This window comes from Bos mutus, chromosome 12, assembly GCF_027580195.1.
Source record: "Bos mutus isolate GX-2022 chromosome 12, NWIPB_WYAK_1.1, whole genome shotgun sequence".
Taxonomy (NCBI): domain Eukaryota; kingdom Metazoa; phylum Chordata; class Mammalia; order Artiodactyla; family Bovidae; genus Bos; species Bos mutus.
In genome coordinates, this window is record NC_091628.1 from 34193843 (window position 1) to 34216449 (window position 22607).

Sequence of the window (22607 nt, forward strand, 5' to 3'; positions counted from 1 at the left end):
CCAATGTCTTATTTCCCTACAATCCTATATTTTCATGTACAAATGTCTGTTTGACAGTTACGATTTTTTGAAATTCAGTGGAGCGTATTCATTCTTTATCTTGTCCACAAAAATATTTCAAAGTTGTTATTTTTAAACCATAATGAAGTTGTTTTTTTAAATTTGATGTTACTCTTAACTTCCCTGCCTCAGAAGTTCATAGTGTAATGACTTATTACGCAATTTACTCATGTGCATATATTTTTTTGTTTTTTCAGTCGCTGCCCAGAAATATGGTGTCTCGTCTTTGTGAATCTAAAAAGGTCTGTGCCGCAGCGGACATGCAGCTTCAGGTGGGTGTGTGCCTTTGTTCTGAAGTTTTCCAGGGTCATTATTCAGAATAAATGTACGACTTGAAATTCTTGCCAGTGCTACCCATTTATTATAATAATTATGCTTCCAAAAGATCTTTCATCTGAGTTCAAAGAACTTGATTGACCTTGACTCATTTGGTCCTCCAACCGTCCTTAGGAAGTGGTAGTCAAATAAGGTTATTTCCCAATTTCAGTGGAAAATCAAAGCATGGAAAAGTTATGTGACTTCTCCTGAGTGGAGAAGAACTTTTTTTTTTTTTTTACAGGCAGACATATTTTTATTAGTAAAAGTCACAAATAGGAAAAGATTTATTGGCTGACACTGTCTGAGGTGTGTGCTTAAAAAAAAATGCCTTGATTAATACATAAATGAGAAAAGAAAACAACAAAAACTTGGTGCATTTCAGCAAACCAAGTTAGATCTCTTTGTTCACTATATCTCTTTTTACTGTGATTTATTGATTTTTGTTGGCTATACCTTGCAGCTTGTGGGATCTAGGTTCCCTGACCAGGAATTGAACCCAAGCCCATGGCTCTGAAAGTACAGAGCCCTACTGGACTGCCATAAATTCACTCACTTTGTGTTTTTCTCAAAAATGTTTGTTTTTAGATGAGAAGTTTCAAAAGTAAGAGGTGTTAGTTTTTTTATAAAATTTGAAGCCAGTGTTGCAAGTTTCCAGATAAAGACTGGAGACACCCTGTAAACCGTTTGGACGTCAGGTCTACGTGATCCCAGATGCCTTGGGTGTTTGTAATTTTTGAGATTGTTTATAGAATTCTCCCTCTTCATCAAATCTTGAGAGTTATGTGAACACAACCAAAATGCCCTTCTCTCATCTCAGGCAATATTCACTTTATAATGATCCAGTACCTACTTAAAAGTGTCGTCACTATGAATTGCTTTATAGTTGTGTCAAATTTAGTCCCTAGAAAGTAATGAATGAGCTTTGTTTTTTTGGACCTTAAAACATACATTTCAGTGAAGATGCTGTTGCTATAGACGAAACCATGGATGTACATTATTCAGTGTCTATTTGTATCATATCTATTTGGAAAAGGATTTCTGAATTATTTGAAAGGTTTACATTAGTTGGCAACAGTCTTTTGATTTACATGGGTTTGTCATGGGCATCCAACCTTTTAAAAGGCAGTGTCCTGGCCTCCTTTGCAACACTTGTTCCAGTGATTTTCTTTTAAAAGAGAAAACCAACATTTTGTACAATCTCCCATCCTCCAGAAAGAACAAGAAGAGAGAGGAAGAGGAGGGGTGCTGAGGGCTGGAGAAGGAGGAAGAGGGGAGGAAGTCCCCACCCTGAGGGCCTCTCACTGCTCTCCTGTCCCCTGTCTGTCCCTGAGCAGCGGGGACAGGCCTTGCCGACCCTGAGCAGCAGGACAGCCCAGGGAAGAGGACACGAACTGTCTCAGGGCTCTAAGCGAGTAGCTTATAGTGCTTTTTAAGTTGTGCTTTTCTTTCTGTGCATTACTTTAACAACAGCCCCTGTTTTGGGGGGCTCCGAGGTTCTTGGTCCCAGACACACAGGATCCCCTTATGGGCTCATAGCTCGGCCTTGTTTGCTTCATCAGCAAATGAGTATGAAACATATGCACACTAAATTTATTTTGCTGTTTTTATAGTTTTTAAAAAACGTCATTCCATGCTTATGTCTTTCGTTTGTGAAAGGCATAATTGAAGAAACAAAACTTTTGAACTCCAATTTGTTTGTAGATTGGGCCAGAAAAACCCACTGCAGTTGAAGTTAGAATTTAAGAATTTCAATTTCTAATGGTTTATTCTGTTGGAATATGAATGTGGATCAATAATGTGGGCCCCTCTGAGTCTCTCTGTGCATTGTTACTCTTCATAGAATATGGAATGGAAAGAGCTGTATTTAGTATATGTTTAAGTTGCCAGTTAGAGCAAAGCAATATTTATCTTAAGAAATGTCTGTGTTTTTCCAGGGAAGGTTTAAACTTGACTTTATAATTTAGAGCCATAATTCTATATCTAGATGAAGCCAGAAGTTAGAGGTCATTTAACTTTTTTCTTTTATCCAAACTGATCCTCACTGCTTTTAGGTCAACAGCTGCACATTCTCTGCAGATTCCAATTTTGAATCAGAAAGATACATATCAGAAGCATAATTGCATGACAGGATTTTTTTCCTTTGAAAATAAAACATTTTCTACTTGTTTGCTTCAGGTAAACTTCCATCAGTGTTTAATATTCAAGTTAAATGTTGCAGAGAAAAAGCACTTTAGATTTTTTGTACAAAATTCAGTTTCAGAACTTGGTAAACAAGCAGCAGTTTGGCTTTGTTCTCCTATCGGGTTTCAGTGGCCTCTGTCCTCTCCTGGCGGGAAGCGAGCCTTCCCTACTGGTCACCTCCTTAAGCCAGTGTGGCCCCGCCCGGCAGCTGTGTCCTGTGTGCCCGGACCCCGGGGTGGGGTCGGCCTGGTCCTGGCCCCAGACACTCCTGCAGCTGCTCCTCCATCCTTTGTGACAGCCGCTTCCTCCTCCCTCACCCGCCCCGCCCCGCCACCTCTCGTCACCAAAATAGGTCCTCACCCTGTCATTTCTCTCACTCAATTATATCAGGATTCCAGGAAGAAGCCAAAGAGACTTTTTCATGTTTCCAGCTATAAATATGTTTCCAAAACTATGTAGAGTTTTGCAGTCACAAATTTAATTTGCTATACTATACAAAAAGTACCTTATAGACAGGGCTCAGGATTTTTTGATATTCTTAATCGTGAGGAGGTTGAGAGCGTCCCTTTTCATCACTGATGTGGTATGACATGCAGAATACCCTCAGTCCACGACACTGATGAGCACGTGCCCCACTGCGGCCCCTGGCTGTTGTGCTGCGCACCCCTCACAGCTCGGCTGCCGCGCGGTGGATGTGCGTGGTGCCCAGACTAAACTGCGCCTGCACCCCTCAGGTCTTCTACGCCGCCCTGGACCAGATCTACCACGGGAAGCACCCGCTCCGGAGTTCGACCACAGACATCCTCAGGGACACGCAGGAGCGCTTCTACGGCCTGCCCTACGTCCCCAACACTGTGAGTCTGGTGTGTGCCCTGTGTGTGCCATTGGGCGGGCACAGGTATCGAGTGGGGGGCTGTGAACCTGAACGGCTCTACTTGGCGTGGAGGCTTCCCTCGGGGCGGGTGTCGGGAATGCCTGGTCGCTTCCGGCCCCCAGCTGTCCTTGACATGTGCTCATTGTCCTCCTGCCAGCAGCGTTCCTCTTGGGAAGGTGGGGGTGAAAAAGGCCACGGGAGTTCGTCTCTGGTTTTTTTTGTTGTTGTTATTTTTCTATGATGAGAAAACTACTGGTGTAAGATGACGGCAGTGCCTGCTCCCCAACCATTGTCACTGCAGAGAAATCCACGCTGGTGGCAGGAGTTGGAGGGGCGTGGTTCGTGCTCTGTTGCGTGGAGAGCAGGCACATCGCTCCTGTTCACTGAGGACTGGGTGCCAGACTCCGTCCAGCTGCTTGGCACACAACTCCTGACTCTCCCAGCAGCCCTGTGAATGGGATGGCTTCCCCACCTTTGGGGGCACACCTGAGGCTCATGCACGTGACCTGTCTTGTCTGAGAGCATGGGGGGGTGAGCCATGCTGCTAGGGCACAGACCCAGCCCGGCAGCCGTGTGTTCTCATCTCTCGGGTTCCTTAGGAAGCTGGGGTAGGGAGGAGTGCCCAGGGCCCTGGCATGAGACTGGCGTGTTCGTACTAGTCGGGGCCTCAGGGCAAGCAGTGGGAGCCCGACTCCTAGTGGCTTCAGCAGAATGAGTGTGTATTAAGTCCCACACTGCAAGGCGCCAGGGGTTGGTCGGCCTGGTTGCCAGTTAGCCGAGTTGAATGAGTTCCTGCATGTGGTTTTAGAAGGTTTCTCCTCCTTTTATGTCTCATCTCTTTTCTCCAGAGTTGTCTTGTCCTCAGGCAGACAGCCCTGTCCAGGTGACGTGGTGACCACCAGAAGGTCCAGCTTTGCCTTCTTAGAGAGAGAAAGCTCATTGGAAAGTGCTCTGTAAACTGGAAAATGCCAAACAAATGTGGTTTCATTTGTTGCGGGGTTGAGTGCCAGCATGTGTTGCTCTGAGAGTTTGCGTTAGTCAGGAAACTGTGACCATCCGCTAGATCATCAGGTCCTCATGCTCAAACTGGGGGGGTGGGGGGTGCTCATCTTTACCAGATAAGCAGAGTCACCGGAGGTTTCGTCTTCATGAGACTCCCATCTGCAGCATTTGATTGGCTTAGAAGCTTCATGACATGTCCGAGGCACACAGTGCTGGTCACGGTACCGTGTGTGTGTACACACATATGTATAATTTATTGTTTCAGTGTATGTGTGTGTACACACATATATAAAATTTATTGTTCCAGTGCTGTGTACTATTATGTACTTGGATAACAAAAGTTAGCACCTTTTTGGGATAAGTAATATATAAAAATTTAACCCATCTCTGTTTACCAGCAACAAACCAAAAAACTGTAAATATGGTGTTACAGCAAGAAAAAGTAGAAGGTACCTATCAAAACTGGTCTGTCTAGTTTTGATTTTTTAATATTTTTTTTATATTTATTTGATATTTACAGAAGGAAAGATTACCTCCTCTGTGAGGACAGTGCCCGATTTTTTGGGGGGGATGGTGCTGGGTCTTTGTTGCTGTGGGCTCTTCTCTGGTTGCAGTGCACAGGCTTCTCACTGCGGTGGCTTCTCTTGTGAACACGGGCTCTAGGGCGCAGGCGCGGTAGTTGTGGCTCCCGGGCTCTAGAGCGCAGGCGCGGTAGTTGTGGGGCGTGGGCTCAGCTGCTGCGTGGCACGTAGGATCTTCCCGGATCCAGGGTCGACCTGCGTCTCCTGCGCTGGCAGGTGTACTCTTCACCACCGAACCCACCAGGGACGCCCCCAAAGCACCTTGTTCAATAAGTATGTTGTGTTTAATTTCAGTGTCCTAAGTAAATGAAGGGCTGAAACATATTTACAGAAGGAAAGATCTGATATAAAAATACCGATTTTTCTCCAATCTGTACACTTAATGTAATGTCCTCACTTGTTGGCTTGACTCTAATGGGCTGACTATGATCTCCTGTGGAAGCTGATGGCTCAAGAACAGTGACAGAAGGGTGGGCTTGTCCAGTCGGGACCACTAACCAGGAAGCTGGAGGATTTAGGACCGGGTAGCAATGCTGTGGGGGTACAGGGTGCACAGAATGGTGGAGCCAAGCCCAGCACTGCAGGCAGGCTCGGTGCGTTTATGGCCTCCTGACCATCAGCCAACAGCCCTGCAGCTGTGAGGGCCGAGAAGAGACTGCTCAGTTTCAGTGGTGATGTCCCGATAAATCATCCACCGGGAAGAGATGAAACCTGGATCTGTCCCCTTCTACTAAAGTAGTTTAGTTCTACTTTAACTAAAGTAAAGTGGGTTAAAGACCCAGATATGAGGAGCGGAGGCTTAAATTTGGGAGAGAGAGTCTATCTGAGCGCTCCTTTTTGTTCCTGTTTGGACTCTGGTGTCATGCATACGGCACGGAAGACTGTGTCCACTGCATGAGGACCTGAGTCTTCTGTTCAATAAACAGGTGAAAACAAGTAAGAAGCTACAGGTTGGCATAGAGGTTTTCAGCATTGTAACTGGAAAAAGATTTTTTTGCTTTCTAAATTGTTATTGTGGTTTTAAAAAAACAGGCGACATAAAATATACCATTTGTCTCTGAGATCTGCTCTTACTGAAGTGGATCAGTGATGAAAGTAGCCAAATCTGAGCATCAGAAGACCACGCAGTGTATCTGATGCATGATCTCTGTAGTTCTGAGAAGCAAAAGAATAATTTAAAATAAGGGGTATGAAGGGATGGGTGGGTGCGTGCGTGCGTGCATGCGTGTGTGTGTGTAGGTGACTGGATAATTAAGGGGCTTATTGGTGGGTAAGTGAGAGTTGGTTGTGGGTGTGCTTGTATGAAAGGCTGATCAATTCTGAGCAATGATGAAAAGATTTTACTGCAGAACTTTATATAACTATGAAGGTTTCTACACTTGATCTGAGCTCAGAATTAAAAGAAAAAAAAATAAAAAAAAATAAAATATACCATTTGGAAAATAAATATTTTTTAAAGTGCTGTGAATGTGCAAGAGGCCAGACATGTGCTGTGCCCCCTAGAGTAACCTTGGGGTTGACGGAGGTGAGGAGCAGAGCGAGTCCAGAGCCAGCTGACTCTCACCTGTCGGGCACATACGAACCACAGGTGTTGTCTGTGCTTCTCGGTGTTCACCACTGCCTGGTGTTGACCGGGGTGTGGCCTCGTCTGTGAGGATGGTGCCCGGTGTTGACTGCGGTGTGACGTCATTTGTGAGGATGGTGCCCAGTTTGTGAGGATGGTGCCCGGTTTGTTGACTGTGGTGTGGCATCGTCTGTGAGGACGGTGCCTGGCGTTGACTGTGGTATGATGTCTGTAAAAGTGATCCGGAGGCTCAGTTCCTTTATGGACCTCAGAGAAAGCGTGGTCTCAGGTCCCATGTGCCGAGACCAGTAGAACTATAAAAAAAAGTGAATAGTGAGCCCCAAATTCAAGTAGTCTTACCCTGGTGCAAGGAGGGGTGCACCGAAGTCTTAGGGATGCTTTCTCATGAGCGTTCCTAAGAATGATCAGCAGCCATGCAGTTAGTAAACGGGTCACTCAGCAGAATATGGAAGGGCGTTCTTCATGTGCAGACCGTGTCTTGAAGTGGGAACGGGCTGTTTTGGCTGCAGCGTGTGAGGTGAAGAATGGGCTTGGGCAACCCGTAGGGAAGTTGTTTCCCCGTGGGGACCACACTGCTAGCGGGCAGAGGGAGCAGGCAGGCTGAGGACCAGCGTGGAAGGTGCCCGTAACCTGGGGGTGGACTGGGCAGACAGACCCCACTGGGCGCTGGTGCTGTGTAAGCCGGGAGGGGTGGTCCCCGTGTTGGAAGGGGCCACTTGGAGGAGGGGTGCAATGTGGGGACGGGTGCAGGGGGCCAGTTCAGGCTGAGCGGACGATGCCTGTGAGCAGATGTGGGACCTGAGGCTGCAGGCCAGGAGGCAGGGCTGGGGAGCCATGTAGGAGAGGGAGGCGCACGCCTGCACAGAGGATGCTGTGAGCGGAGAGCCTGCTGGGTGAGATGAGGAAGGTGTGGGATAGCCCACCCTGTCGGCCTGTCTTCTCATTGAAACAGCTTTTTTCAAGTACCAGCAAAAACTGAGATTTGAAATGTGTTTTCTGTTCCGTTTCTACTACTAGAGAGTAGCACCTACTCTGTTTTTAGGATTAGGTAGCTGGGAGCATTGCTTGTAGGACATCTACCATAGATTTGTGTTCTTAGTAGGTACATTCTCAGCAGACGAGTCACACAGGACCTGAGGGCTTCCTGTCCATTAGCTGCTCAAGTTCCAAGCAGATTCTTAACCTGTGTCGCTGCCATTGCGATTCTAAGTGCAAAGGAGCAGGGCCGTCGATCCACAGGTCAGGGTGGAGCACGGCCAGCTGTGAGCCAGTCTTCATCCAGTGTGCTCTCCCTGGCCCGCTCTCCTTCAGGCCGCCTGACCACACAGAGCTGGGGCCAGCGGCAGCGGGCGGTGAGTGGAGGGGGTGGGCGCACCGGGCTTGTGTGCTTGCAAGCAGTGTAGTGCTCTGGTTGGTTTTCTAGTTTCAGAAGGAAGGTCACAGACACACCGGCATGAGGAAGATGCCCCTGCTCCCATCCATGGGACTGCATTTTCATTAGAGCTTGTTTGCTGTCTTGTTCACTTGATATCACTTTTGAAGAACTTCTTTCTCCAAAATAGATATGTGAGTGTGTATAGAAATCCTTCTCCATCAGAGGGCAGACAGACTGAAAACCACAATCACAAAAAACTAACCAATCTGATCACATGGACCACAGCCTTGTCTAATTCAATGAAACTATGAGCCATGCCCTGTAGGGTCCCCCAAGATGGACGGGTCATGGTGGAGAGGTCTGACAAAACGTGGTCCACTGGAGAAGGGAATGGCAAACCACTTCAGTATTCTTGCCTTGAGAACCCCATGAACAGCATGAAAAGACAAAAAGGTGTGACACTGAAAGATGAACTCCCCAGGTCAGTAGGTGCCCAATATGCTACTGGAGATCAGTGGAGGAATAACTCCAGAAAGAATGAAGAGACGGAGCCAACGCAAAAACAGTACCCAGTTGTGGATGTGACTGGTGATGGAAGTAAAGTCCAATGCTATAAAGAGCAATATTGCATAGGAACCTGGAATGTTAGGTCCATGAATCAAGGCAAATTGGAAGTGGTCAACAGGAGATGGCAAGAGTGAACAACAGCATTTTAGGAATCAGCGAACTAAAATGGACTGGAATGGGTGAATTTAACTCAGATGACCATTATATCTACTACTGTGGGCAAGAATTCCTTAGAAGAAATGGAGTGCCATCATGGTCAACAAAAGAGTCCAAAATGCAGTACTTGGATGCAGTCTCAAAAACAACAGAATGATCTCTGTTCGTATCCAAGGCAAACCATTCAATATCACAGTAATCCAAGTCTATGCCCTGACCAGTAACACTGAAGAAGCTAAAGTTGAACGGTTCTATGAAGACCTATAAGACCTTCTAGAACTAATACCCAAAAAAGATGTTCTTTTCATTATAAGGGACTGAATGCAAAAGTAGGAAGTGAAGAAATACCTGGAATAACAGGCAGATTTGGCCTTGGAGTACAGAATGAAGCAGGGCAAAGGCTAATAGAGTTTTGCCAAGAGAAACACTGGTCATAGCAAACACCCTCTTCCAACAGCACAGAGAAGACTACACATGGACATCACCAGGTGGTCAATACTGAAATCAGATCGATTATATTGTTTGCAGCCAAAGATGGAGAAGCTCTATACAGTCAGCAAAAACAAGACCAGGAGCTGACTGTAGCTCAGATTATGAACTCCTTATTGCCAAATTCAGACTGAAATTGAAATGGTCTAGTGAAACCACTATTACTGCACAATTGCACTCATCTCACACGCTAGTAAAGTAATGCTCAAAATTCTCCAAGCCAGACTTCAGCAATATGTGAACTGTGAACTTCCTGATGTTCACGCTGGTTTTAGAAAAGGCAGAGGAACCAGAGATCAAATTGCCAATATCCGCTGGATCATGGAAAAAGCAAGAGAGTTCCAGAAAAACATCTATTTCTGCTTTATTGACTATGCCAAAGCCTTTGACTGTGTGGATCACAATAAACTGTGGAAAATTCTGAAAGAGATGGGAATACCAGACCACCTGACCTGCCTCTTGAGAAATCTGTATGCAAGTCAGGAAGCAACAGTTAGAACTGGACATGGAACAACAGACTGGTTCCAAATAGGAAAAGGAATACGTCAACGCTATATATTGTCACCCTATTTATTTAACTCATATGCAGAGTACATCATGAGAAACGCTGGACTGGAAGAAACACAAGTTTGAATCAAGATTGCCGGGAGAAATATCAATAACCTCAAATATGCAGATGACACCACCCTGATGGCAGAAAGTGAAGAGGAACTAAAAAGCCTCTTGATGAAAGTGAAAGTGGAGAGTGAAAAAGTTGGCTTAAAGCTCAACATTCAGAAAACGAAGATCATGGCATCCGGTTCTATCACTTCATGGGAAATAGATGGGGAAGCAGTGGAAACAGTGTCAGACTTTATTTTTTTGGGTTCCAAAATCACTGCAGATGGTGACTGCAGCCATGAAATTATAAGACGCTTACTCCTTGGAAGGAAAATTATGACCAACCTAGACAGCATATTCAAAAGCAGAGACATTACTTTGCCAACAAAGGTTCGTCTAGTCAAGGCTATGGTTTTTCCTGTGGTCATGTATGGATGTGAGAGTTGGACTGTGAAGAAGGCTGAGCGCCGAAGAATTGATGCTTTTGAACTGTGGTGTTGGAGAAGACTCTTGAGAGTCCCTGGACTGCAAGGAGATCCAACCAGTCCATTCTGAAGGAGATCAGCCCTGGGATTTCTTTGAAAGGAATGATGCTAAAGCTGAAACTCCAGTACTTTGGCCACCTCATGCGAAGAGTTGACTCATTGGAAAAGACTCTGATGCTGGGAGGGATTGGGGGTAGGAGGAGAAGGGCACCATAGAGGATGAGATGGCTGGATGGCATCACTGACTCGATGGACATGAGTCTAAGTGAACTCCGGGAGTTGGTGATGGACAGGGAGGCCTGGTGTGCTGCGATTCATGGGGTCACAAAGAGTTGGACACGACTGAGTGACTGAACTGAATGAGTGAAACCACTAGACCATTCAGGTATGACCTAAATCAAATCCCTTATGATTATACAGTGAAAGTGAGAAATCGATTCAAGGGATTAGATCTGATAGAGTGCCTAAAGAACTGTGGACGGAGGTTCGTGACATTGTACAGAAGGCAGTGATCAAGACTATCCCCAAGGAAAAAAAAAGCAAAAAGGCAAAATGGTTGTCTGGGGAGGCCTTACAAATAGCTGTGAAAACAAGAGAATGGAAAGGCAAAGGAGAAAAGGAAAGATCTACCCATTTGAATTCAGAGTTCCAAAGAATAGCAAGGAGAGATAAGAAAGCCTTCCTCCGTGATCAGTGCAAAGAAATAGAGGAAAACAATAGAATGGGAAAGACTAGAGATCACTTTAAGAAAATTAGAGATACCATGGGAACCTTTCATGCAAAGATGGGCTCAATAAAGGACATAAATGGTATGGACCTAACAGAAGCAGAAGATATTAGAAAGAGGTGGCAAGAATACACAGAAGAACTATACAAAAAAGATCTTCACGACCAAGATAATCATGATGGTGTGATCCCTCACCTGGAGCCATACATCCTGGAATGTGAAGTCAGGTGGGCCTTAGGAAGCATCACTATGAACAGAGCTAGTGGACGTGATGGAATTCCAGTGGAGCTATTTCAAATCCTAAAAGATGATGCTGTGAAAGTGCTGTATTCAATATTTCAGCAAATTTGGAAAACTCAGCAGTGGCCACAGGACTGGAAAAGGTCAGTTTTCATTCCAATCCCAAAGAAAGGCAATGCCAAAGAATGCTCAAACTACCACACAATTGCACTCATCTCACACGCTAACAAATTAATGCTCAAAATTCTCCAAGCCAGGCTTCAGCAGTACATGAACTGTGAAATTCCAGATGTTCAAGCTGTATTTAGAAAAGGTAGAGAAACCAGAGATCAAATTGCCAACATCTGTTGGATCATAGAAAAAGCAAGAGAGTTCCAGAAAAACATCTACTTCTGTTTTATTGGTCATACCAAAGCCTTTGACTGTGTGGATCACAATAAACTGTGGAAAATTCTTAAAGAGATGGGAATACCAGACCACCTGACCTGCCTCTTGAGAAACCTGTATGCAGGTCAAGAAGCAACAGTTAGAACTGGACATGGAACAACAGACTGGTTCCAAATCAGGAAAGGAGTATAAGGCTATATATTGTCACCGTGCTTATTTAACTTATATGCAGAGTACATCATGAGAAATACTGGACTGGATGAAGCATGAGCTGGAATCAAGATTGGCGGGAGAAATATCAATAACCTCAGATATGCAGATGACACCACACTTATGGCAGAAAGGGAGGAAGAACTAAAGAGCCTCTTGATGAAAGTGAAAGAAGAGTTTATTAAAGAGTTGGCTTAAAACTCAACATTCAGAAAACTAAGATCATGGCATCTGGTCCCATCACTTCGTGGCAAATAGTTGGGGAAACAGTGTAAACAGAGAGAGTTTATTTTGGGGCAGGGCTCCAAAATCACTGCAGATGATGACTGCAGCCATGAAATTAAAAGATGCTTGCTCCTTGGAAGAAAGGTTATGACCAAGCTTGACAGCGTATTAAAAACCAGAGACATTACTTTGCCAACAAAGTCCGTCTAGTCAAAGCTATAGCTTTTCCAGTAGTCATGTATGGATGTGAGAGTTGAACTATAAAAAAAGCTGAGTGCCGAAGAATTGATGCTTTTGAACTGTGATGTTGGAGAAGACTCTTGAGAGTCCCTTGGACTGCAAGGAGATCCAACCAGTCCATCCTAAAGGAAATCAGTCCTGAATAGTCATTGGAAGGACTGATGTTGAAGCTGAAATTCCCAATACTTTGTCCACCTGATGCAAAGAACTGACTTGTTGGAAAGACCCTGATGCTGGGAAAGATTGAAGACAAGAGGAGAAGGGGACGTCAGAGGATGCGATGGTTGGATGGCATCACCACCTAGAGGGACGTGAGTTTGAGTAAACTCCAGGAGTTGTTGATGGACAGAGAGTCCTGCTGTGTCGCATTCCATGGAGTTGCGAAGAGTCAGAAGTGACTGAGTGACTGATCTGAACTGAACTGAAGTATAGAAATCCATATAGATATGTGACATTTGTGCATTCAAGCAGATGAAGAATTAGGTTTTTATAGCTCTACTTTTGAATATATCTTTCAGAGGTTTTCATCAGAGATAACACAAGTTTAGTTCACTTTGTATAAAATTGTATCATAGCTTACTGACTTTATGTGGTGTCCAGCATTGATGGTTTTATTTGAAAAGGTCTAATTTTAAATTAACTGATAAAACACTAAGATAAGGAAATGTGTCTATTAAATGATTTCTACCATCTAAATTAAAATGGCAGGTATTTCCCGATCTGTTATTTTTAAAGGAAGCCTGGTGAGAGAGCTTGATCAGGTGAGAGCTTTTATATATAGATCTGAGGTCTGCTTCTGACCTTGGCTCTTCTTCTTCCCTCACACTCAGATGTTGGCTCAGGGAATGGCATAAAGGTTTCTTTCTTTCAGTGTGTTAAAAAAAAAAAAATACTGTCTATTAAAACAGTAGAACTAGACCCCAGGGTGGTTCAAAGTTCGTCAGTCCCTTTCCAGAGACTCTAGCTTCAACTGTTTGCTAGAAATCCTCCTTTCTCCCTTGAGTTTCTTCCCTGGGGAAGTAGTCATGTTTCCTCCTATTCTTATGCCTTGGCTCTTGAACAAACGAGAACAGTCTCCTGGGAGGTGAAGCCATGCCCAGGTGGCATAGTTTGGTGTACTTGACGTTGCTAAGCACATGTTAGATTAAACAGAACAATATTTATTTTTTTTCTCTTAAATACAAAGACCATATGGTGCCTATCTAGAAAAACCTAAGTAGTTAATTGCATGTTAAATTCCTTTCCTCTTTTGTTGAATAAACAACTGAGAAAATATTTACCTTCTCTGTCATGCTAGATTTATTTATGACTTTGTAACTAAAACACAGAAGTGTTATAAATTGAAACTTTAATCTCAAGATTGACTCATTTGCTAAAAATTTATATGGTTTCAGTTTGTGGGACAGCTGCAGCTCTAGAGTTCACTGATCTAAAACATGAGGAAGTCATGACTTACCCGGTTTTTCTTGTAACATAGTCCTTGGAGCCAAGTCACCAACTTTCATTCTCATCTTGGTTTTCATGAATAGTACTATGCTTTAAAAAAAAAAAATTTTTTTTTTTTGACTGCAGATTCACAAAGGCTAGGTCAAGTGAAATAAAAACCCAGGATACTCATTTCTTCTTCACCAGATAGACTCTGTTTAAACGATACACGTGTCTTTTAGATTTGAGGATGTTTATGTTTCCAGAAGCTTCCGCCCTGGTGATTGTCCAAGTGGATTCTCCTCCACGGTGAGCATGGGCAGGACGCAGGGAGCTCGGGATCCGGAGGGCTGTTCCCGGTGGCCTTCTACCTGCGCCCTGGGGTCTCGGGGGCAGCACCAGCCCTGTAAGAAGCCTCTGGCTGAGTTAGGTTAGTTGATGCTAATCTTGCATTTTAACTGCATTTGAGGATGTCATACGTGCATGTAACCAGAAATCAAAAGATGCGGAGGGTTTGCAGGCGATCTTCCCTGCTCTGGGCCTGTCCAGAGGCGGGACTCCCTGCCCCGTGGTACGTAGTTCTCCCCCTCTCACCGGAGAATGGAACCTCTTTCCACAGGTGTAGAGGCACTTCTCATCTGTGGTCCTGCACATATTTCCTTCTAGCATTTCTGTGGTCTTGTTTGTTACTTTTAAATCTTTGTCTGTTTAAGTTTCCGGTGGTGTAAGTCACCAGATTTGGAACCAACGTTACTTTTTCTAACTGGTTTTTTAAAAACCCACACCCCCCTCTGATTTGAAAAGGTCTCCTTTGTGAGATGCTAAGATTTGTGTCCGAGTTTCCTTTTCAGGGCTCCTGCCAAGGCTGGATAATCAATTGTGAGGGTTTTTGTCTTTTGTGGGTTTTTTGATTGTTTTTTTCTGTTTTTATACATAGGTGCCTTGCTCCACTTTTCCTCCGTGAATCTGCCTGTTCCTGTCACACCGGTGGTCTTTGTTTATGGTCTTCCTCTCAGAAGCGCCTCATGTATCTTGTTAATGTCCTCCTGTTGTTGTACGGGCTTTTTTCTTGCTCTGGTGAGGGGCTCTCTTCGCCTTCCCCCCTTTTCTAGCTCTTTATCATCAGCACTTCGGGGTGTTGATGTTGTGGCTGACGTTCTTAATGAACGTCCTGCTGTCCTTGATGCATGTTCACGGGATTGTAAAGGTTTCTAGATACCACTCTATGTATGAATACATACTTACACACATGTATGAAACCTCACATCATATGTAAGTAATATTCTTGCTGCCCCTTTTCAACATTTCTGTGACCCTTGTGTCCTTCACTGGTCCAGTGGCTTGAACTTTTTTAATTTTTAATTTTGTATTGGGGTAGAACCAGTCACGGAGAAGGCAATGGCACCCCACTCCAGCACTCTTGCCTGGAAAATCCCATGGACGGAGGAACCTGGTAGGCTGCAGTCCATGGGGTCGCTAAGAGTCGGACACGACTGAGCGACTTCCCTTTCACTTTTCACTTTCATGCATTGGAGAAGGAAATGGCAACCCATTCCAGTGTTCTTGCCTGGAGAATCCCAGGGACGGGGGAGCCTGGTGGGCTGCCGTCTATGGGGTCGCACAGAGTCGGACATGACTGAAGCGACTTAGCAGCAGCAGCAGCAGAGCCAGTCAATGTTGTCAATAGTTTCAGGTGGACCGCAAAGGGACTTAGCCGTACATGTATCCATTTCCCCCATACGTCTCTCCCAACCAGGCTGCCACATAATGTTGAGCAGAGTTCCATGTGCTGTACAGGAGGTCTTTGTTGTTTATTCACTTTCAGTATAGCAGCACGTACATGACCTTTCCAGACTCTCCAACTATCCCTTCCTCTTCCCATCCTTCCCCGAAACTGTAAGTTGGTTCTCTAAGTCTGTGAGTCTATTTTAGTTTTGTGAGTAAGTTCATTTGTATCATTTCTTTTTAGATCCCATATATAAGGGATGTCGTATGCTAGTTCTCCTCTGACCTCACTCAGTATGATGATCTCTGGGTCCATCCATGTTGCTGCAAATGGCATCATTTCACTCTTTTTAATGGCTGGGTAGTGTTCCATTGCATACATATACCACATTTTTATCCATTCCTCTGCTGATGGACATTTAGGTTGCTTCCACGTCTTGGCTGTTGTAAACAGTGCTGCAGTGAACACTGGAGTGCACTATCCTTTTGGATCGTGATTTTCTCCAGATGTATGCCCAGAAGTGGGACTGCAGGGGCGTGTGGGGGCTGTTGGTAGTTTTTTCCAGAACCTCCGTACTGCTGTCTCAGTGGCTGCACCAGTTTTCATTCCCACCAGCAGTGTAGGGTTCTCGCTTCTCTCCATGCCCTCTCCAGCATTTGTAGTTTGTGCATGTTTTGCTGATGGCCATTCTGGCTGGTGTAAGGCAATGTCTCATAGTTTTTATTTGCATTTCTCTAATAATCATTGATGTCAAACATCTTTTCATGTGCCTCTGGTTCATTTGTGTGTCTTCTTAGGAGAAATGTCTGTTTAGGACTTGTGGTTTTTTTTTTTTTTTTTTTTTAATTGGGTTGTTTGTTTTTGATGCTGTTAAGTGTCTTGAGCTATTTGTAAATTTTGGAGAATAATCCCTTATTGGTCACATAAATTGGCAAATATTTTCTCCCAATTTGTGGGTTGTCTTTTTTGTTTTGTTTATTGTTTCCTTTACTGTGCAGAAACTTTTGAGTTTGAGTAGGTCCCATTTATTTTTGTTTTTATTTCCACTATTCTGGGAGATGGATCAAAAAAAGATGTTGCTCTTATTTTATGTCAGAGTGTTCTTTCTGTGTTTTCCTCTAGGAGTTTTGTAGTGTCCACTCTTGTGTTTAGGTCTTTAATCTGTTTTGAGCTTATTCTTGTGTATGGAGTGAAGGAATGATCTCATTTCATTTTTTTACATGTGGCTGTCCAGTTTTCCCAGTACTATTTGTTGAAGAGACTGTCTTTACAGCATTGTGTAGTCTTGCCTCCTTGGTCATGGATTAATTGACCGTTGGTGCTTGGGATTATTTCGGGGCCCTTCTGTCCTGTTCCATTGATCTATATTTCTGTTTTTGTACCAGCTGATGACTGTAGCTTTGTAGTATAGTCTGAAGTCAGGAAATCTGATTCCTCCAGGTCTGTTTTTCTTTTTCCAGATTGCTTTGGCTATTCAGTGTCTTTTGTGTGTCCTTAACAAATTTTGGCTTTTTTTTTGATTCTAGTTCTGTGAAAAAAGCCACTGGTAATTTGACAGGAATTGCACTGAATTTGTAGATTGAGTGGCTTGAACTTATAAAATTACGCCAAATAACACTGGAGACGTTGAACACCCTGCTTGTGTCCACGGTTTCAGTGGAATATTTCTGGCTGGATTTGAGAGCGCAGGAGGCATGTATTCCGACCATGATGGCAGGAGTGAGGAGTGAGGTGTGGACCCAGGCAGGGCAGCTGGAGTTCGGGGGACGGGGCAGGCGAGGTCACCCCATATGGTGGTGGTACAGCAGATGCTCGATACTTGGGACAGTCCTTTGTAACGTGAGCACTGACTCGAGTGGTCATCATGAGGACCAAGTGAGATCACGCGTGTGGAAGCAGGCAGCCCAGTGCCTGGCACCGGTGAGAACACAGCGAGCGTTAAGCAGTAGTGTTCTCGTCAGTGTTGGTTACCGAAGAGGGATTTCATCATTGCATGTGGGGCGGCTGCAGCAGGAGAATCAGGTTCACACATTAAAGGAGATGACCCCTGACCAGAAGGATGGCCATGGGCCGGGCCTCCCACGTCCCGTGACAGTGCCCACAGCCACGTGCTCCAGCACTGTGATAGCGGGTCTGTGCCTGAGAACCTGTGTCCCCAACCAGGTTATCGTATATGAGAGGAGTTTACCGTGGAGTTGCTTATTCTCGGTTTGTAGTGAGTACAGTTTGTAATTGTGTAATTGACCACACTGCTGCATGCTCTATTTAATACACTCGCCCTTCAGGTTCTTCTCTTCACGTGTGTGTGTGTTTTCAGAGTCTCAGGGAAGCTTTGAAATGCTTGCTGATTTATGGAGAGTGAAAGTGAACCAGACTTTCTCAGAACATTTAGAAAAACTCAGACACTTAAAAGCTAAAAAGCATAAAATCAAACACTATTTGAAATGATTTACACAATTTCAGCAATAACATTTTTCCACTTAAGCCAGCGTGCAGTCTAAACAGCCCTTCATGCGGCTCGGTCCTTTACATGAGCACAGTGCAGGTCTCTAAATCAGGTGGTAGTTTACATTTATCTCACACTTTTTCTAACTCATTTTCCTTCTTAAAACTTAGTGTATCCTTCAAAAAGTCAAACCAGTTCTGTACAGAATAAGTTAAAGTGAATAAATAAGTACATAAGATTCTGGAGAATAATATCTGGCCACGGCTGAGTTTAGAAAAGAGATTTAGAAAGAAAAAAGAGGGCATCAGTTCTTTTCAGCCTTCAACAAGCCATGGCTCACACCCGACCTTCGGGAGATCACAGCTTGACCTTCAAACCCTGGAGAACTGAGAAGAAATCTCCCAGGGCTCCTGTTGTTACTACCCTGTGAAGTGATGGTACCTGAGTACTTTTATGTAAAAAGTTCCAATAATGCTTAGGTGCTGACTTTTTATCCAACACTTGTTTTGAGTTGCAGTAATATGCACTGTTGGGCATTGCCCAGGGTTTCCATATGTTTCAAGCATAAATACAGCAGGATTTTTTTGGTAAGAAATTGCTAAAAGCTGTTACATCAGGAATGTTGGAGATTCTTCAGACGAGATCATCGGGGAAGAATGATGACAGGGCGATTGAAAGCAGGCAGCCTTTGTAGTTTCAGGGGCTCAGTCACATGTGTTACATGTCAGTTACTCTGTACAGAATGAATGAAGGGACTGGCCTGCAGGTGATGTGGCATCATGAGCCCTGTGCTGCACTTCTGGTACGGGCCCCCTAGGGGTGGGGGTGGGGACCCCCAGTTGTGCATGGCAGGACGGGGATGGGGAGGGTGTTCTCACCTCTTTGTAGAAATCAGGTCTCATCTCGTCACCCTTAATGAGACACATATCCACTGCAGCCCACTGCGATCTACAAATGAAGTTATAGCAGGCACTTTTAATATGATCCGAAGGGATCGTTCACTGTGCGAATTAAATAAGTTTGCAAAGCAGCAATTATTCACACCAAGGCCATTGGGTACTGATCATGTAAAGTTAGTAGTCTGATAGGCAGGAGCCAGTTAAGTGAAGAGTTTCCTTTGTGGACACCAGATTTCACAGGTTTCAGGGACAGCACATGACTGAGAATTAACTGCTCTGAGTCACCTATGCACCTCAGCCTGATCTCGGGAAAAGTTAATGAAAATTAGTAACATTTTCCATTTTGTGTTTTCACTTCAGAAATTCAGACAGTGTGTGTGTAGCAGTACATTAATTAGTCATTTTTACCTGTTTGTTGACATCTTTATAATTTTAGGGATTCACCTAAGTTATCTCAATTAATTAGATCACCATTATATTTCCATGTTTCATCTGATAAGAGCATTTCCATCTGAATTGGTTACATCTTTGTTCTGCTTATGGAGTTGGTTCTGACAGACACATACTGGTATTTCCATGGGGTTTTACTCTTTTTTTTGCAGATCCTTTTCCCCCACTATTTATATATAAATAGAGTTGACAATGGAATTATTATTTTGGTTAGGTAGTTTGGAGTACTTTTTTTTTAGAAGACTAGGTCCAGTCTCCTTAAAATGAGCCATAAGTGTACCATTAGCAGAGAAAATGGTTTCTAGTTGTCATTAAGAACTTTATAAAGTTCTCATACTGGTACTGTGGAAATCATTCAGACTTCTATGGTAATATGGAGAGGGGTTTGTTTTTATATACTGGAGAGTAGTGTCAACATTCTAGCTCGCTGCTTCACTTGGGGTAGGGTCCTTGTGCGTCAGCTTCTCACAGCTGTCAACTCTAGGCGGCCCCCCCCCCGCTGGGGGCCAGCAGCATCAGCACCCTGGCATGCTCGTAGTGTAATGCTCTGACGTCAGCCTGCACAGGGGCTCTCCTTTTTAGCTGTAAAAATAGCTGAGTGGTATGCTTTGATATGTGTTGAAGCCAACAGGATAGAAATTAATTTACGAGTTGTAGGGTCTAGTCTGAACTCGGGAATATGGCATGGGGATCTGTTTGAGGATCCGTGGGATTTGAAGTCCAGGTGGCTATAACCTTCACCTGTGTTGGGAACACAGAAGGTCCCATAGTTAGAAATGCGGAGTGGGCAGTATGGAGAAACGGGGTGCGGGGGGTGGGTGGGGAGCTCGGATTAGGACCCCGGGCTCTGCATCCTGTGTGCTGTCAGTTGGAGTCCAGGTGAAGTTGCTACGACAAAGCCCCCAGAAACAGCGACTTATCTGCTTACTGACCAGAGTCTTTCAGTGTTCATTTAAATAACAGATCGCGGGCCACAGCCATTAGTTTCTGCAAAAGCCCCTAGGTCAGTAACGTGTTAAGTGAGATAACCCAGCAAGGCAGAGGCAAGCAGGTCACGTCAGGGGCTCCTCCGCTTGTGGCTTCCCCGAGTCCCAGGTGTGGGTCTGGTTCCTGCTTCTTCTGGGGGAGCAGGAAGGGAAAGAGGCTGCGGGGGGTGAGCCACTGTCTTCTGAAGCACCTGGTCTGCACGTCCACACACGGCTGGCGCACGGCCGCCCTGAGTCACCGGAGACCCGGGGCAGTGGTGCAGGCCAGGGCCAGCGGGGGTGCCGGGCAGGCCCTGCCCACGGCCTTGACCCGCTTATGCTTTTGAGTCTACTATAAAATAGAAACTGTTAAAAATAATAATTATTAAAAATTACATAATATTTGTAAAAATACCTTCCTCAAAAAATTCTCATGAAGACACAGGGATATACTTTAATAAGTATTATTGGTATCCATTCTTAATTTTCAGTTTGTTTCTCTTGTTAACACTTCTTAGCACAGCTCTAATTTTTTTCTTTTTCTGATAATTGTCTTTATTTACAGCCACACTGTCGTGGTTGCTATGTGTGGGCTTTGTCTAGTTGTGGCGAGCAGGGGCTACTGTAGTTGAGAAGCTCGGGCCTCTCACTGCGGAGCACAGGCCCTCGGACTCACGGTTGCGGCTCCCGGGCTCTAGAGCACAGGCTCGCTACTTCTGTGCTTGGGCTTCGTTGCTCCGAGGCACGTGGGATCTTCCCGGATCAGGGATTGAACCCGTGTCCCCTACGTTGGCAGGTAGATTCTTTACCACTGAGCCAGCAGGGAAACCCAGCCCTCTGTTCTCAAATAGATATCCGTGTGTGTCTTCTACTGCCATGCAATACGTCACCATGCACTCGTGGCTAAGCCAGCTCACGGCCCCTGTGGGTGGGGTGGCAGTCGGGGTGTCGGCCGGGCCGAGGTCTCACCTTGGGCTTGCCTGCTCCACCCGGGTTCTTGGCGGAATTCTCATGTTTGCAGGACTGAGGGGGCTGACTTCTTGCTTGCTGTCAGCTGTTGGACCGCCGAGTCCTGATGGTCAGACCTGCCCGCACTCACGGGGTGAAGGCCCATGCAAGCATCCACGGAGGACGGGGCCTGCAGGGGGCATCCACCACGGTGGCTGGGTTTCTCCTAAAATCGCCTTATTCCAGACAGAATCCCTGTGTGTTTGGTACTGCTGTTTCATGGGTTTTGGTAAAATGTCAGTGGGGACTTTTTATTAGAAATACTTGTCTGTATGATCTCATGGAAAACATGTACACACATTGATAAGAGAATATTCACCTGAGAAGGCAGGTGTGGCGGGGGTCCCCTGGTCCCTGCATGGTCGGGTGGACGCTCTGGACACCCAGGGCTGGGCCTCCCGGGACATAACCCCGGCAGAGTGCTGCTCATGCAGGGGGCGGGCAGCCTGGAGGGAGGGCTGCACACAGGGCTGGCGCGTGAGCGATCGCGGTCTTGCTGTCCTTCAGCCCTGCGCACGGCGGGGGCACGGGGCACGCCGGCCTCCGCCAGCCTGCGTGGTCCTGCTGGTCCCTGGCTTGTTGAGTCTTCGAGGCTTGATGGAGAGTGAATCGCACACGAGGAAACACCACGCAGATGCTGTACACAGTCCAAACCTGGCCTCTGGTGCCAAAGCCAGCCGCCAGAGTCTTACAATAACTGTCATGTAGTGCAGTCAAGGAATTCTTTAGGAAGAAAAACACCAGCTGTGTTTAAGAATCAGCCTGAGGTCCTGATGTGTTCTTAGTGCTGGGATGCCCTCTTGCTTGTGGGGCGGGTGTTGTTCCTGGGCGCCGGCCTCCTGGTCTCGGTCCAGAGTCCAGCCTGTGAGGAACCACTGTGACACAGCTGTGAGGTGTCCGTCCTCTGTCCACCTGTCCTTCCACCCCGCCGTTCACAGACAGCAGTGAGTGCCTCGTGTGCCCCTGGACCTTGTTCTTAGGGAAATTTCAGTTCTGCGTGTGACCCAAACCAGGCCGGCTGTGGCGGTGCTCGCGGGCAACGCTCAGGGCCCCGTTCCACGGGGAGGGCATGGTGTCCTCAGGTCGGCCACAGCACTGTCACCAAGGAGCTGTTCGTTTGTTGTTTGCAGCTTAGTCGACTAGGAAGAAGTTGTTTATCTAGTTAAAGATTTATTGTGATGGTGAAGCTTCATACTTTATTTTCCAGGGTGTGAAAGGATTTATTAGACAATGATTACCTTAGTTTAGAAACATAGGCTTCAATATTTTTTTTTTCCTGTCAAACAACTTTCCTGTCAGCTGAAGCATCCATGAGGAGACAGTAGGGTTACGCCTGCAGGTCAGGTTTGTTTCAGAGAAGCTTCTTCTGAGGACGGGCTCCGGTAG

The 22607-nt window shown here is 45.5% G+C and overlaps 1 protein-coding gene and 2 non-coding genes across 3 annotated transcripts in view; all 3 read left to right on the forward strand.

Annotated features, from left to right (window-relative positions):
• Positions 1 to 22607, forward strand: part of MIPEP (mitochondrial intermediate peptidase) — an 85576-nt gene that overhangs the window by 45696 nt on the left and 17273 nt on the right. Inside the window, exons 15-16 of the mRNA XM_070380514.1 lie at positions 258 to 332; positions 3294 to 3413. Coding sequence (XP_070236615.1) covers positions 258 to 332; positions 3294 to 3413 — 195 coding nt within the window. The remainder of the gene's footprint in view (positions 1 to 257; positions 333 to 3293; positions 3414 to 22607) is intronic.
• LOC138990311 (small nucleolar RNA U2-19) lies at positions 6098 to 6177 on the forward strand. Its single transcript, XR_011466422.1, has one exon. It is a non-coding gene; the product is annotated as a small nucleolar RNA U2-19 (small nucleolar RNA).
• LOC138990309 (small nucleolar RNA U2-30) lies at positions 6338 to 6409 on the forward strand. The gene has a single exon (XR_011466420.1). It is a non-coding gene; the product is annotated as a small nucleolar RNA U2-30 (small nucleolar RNA).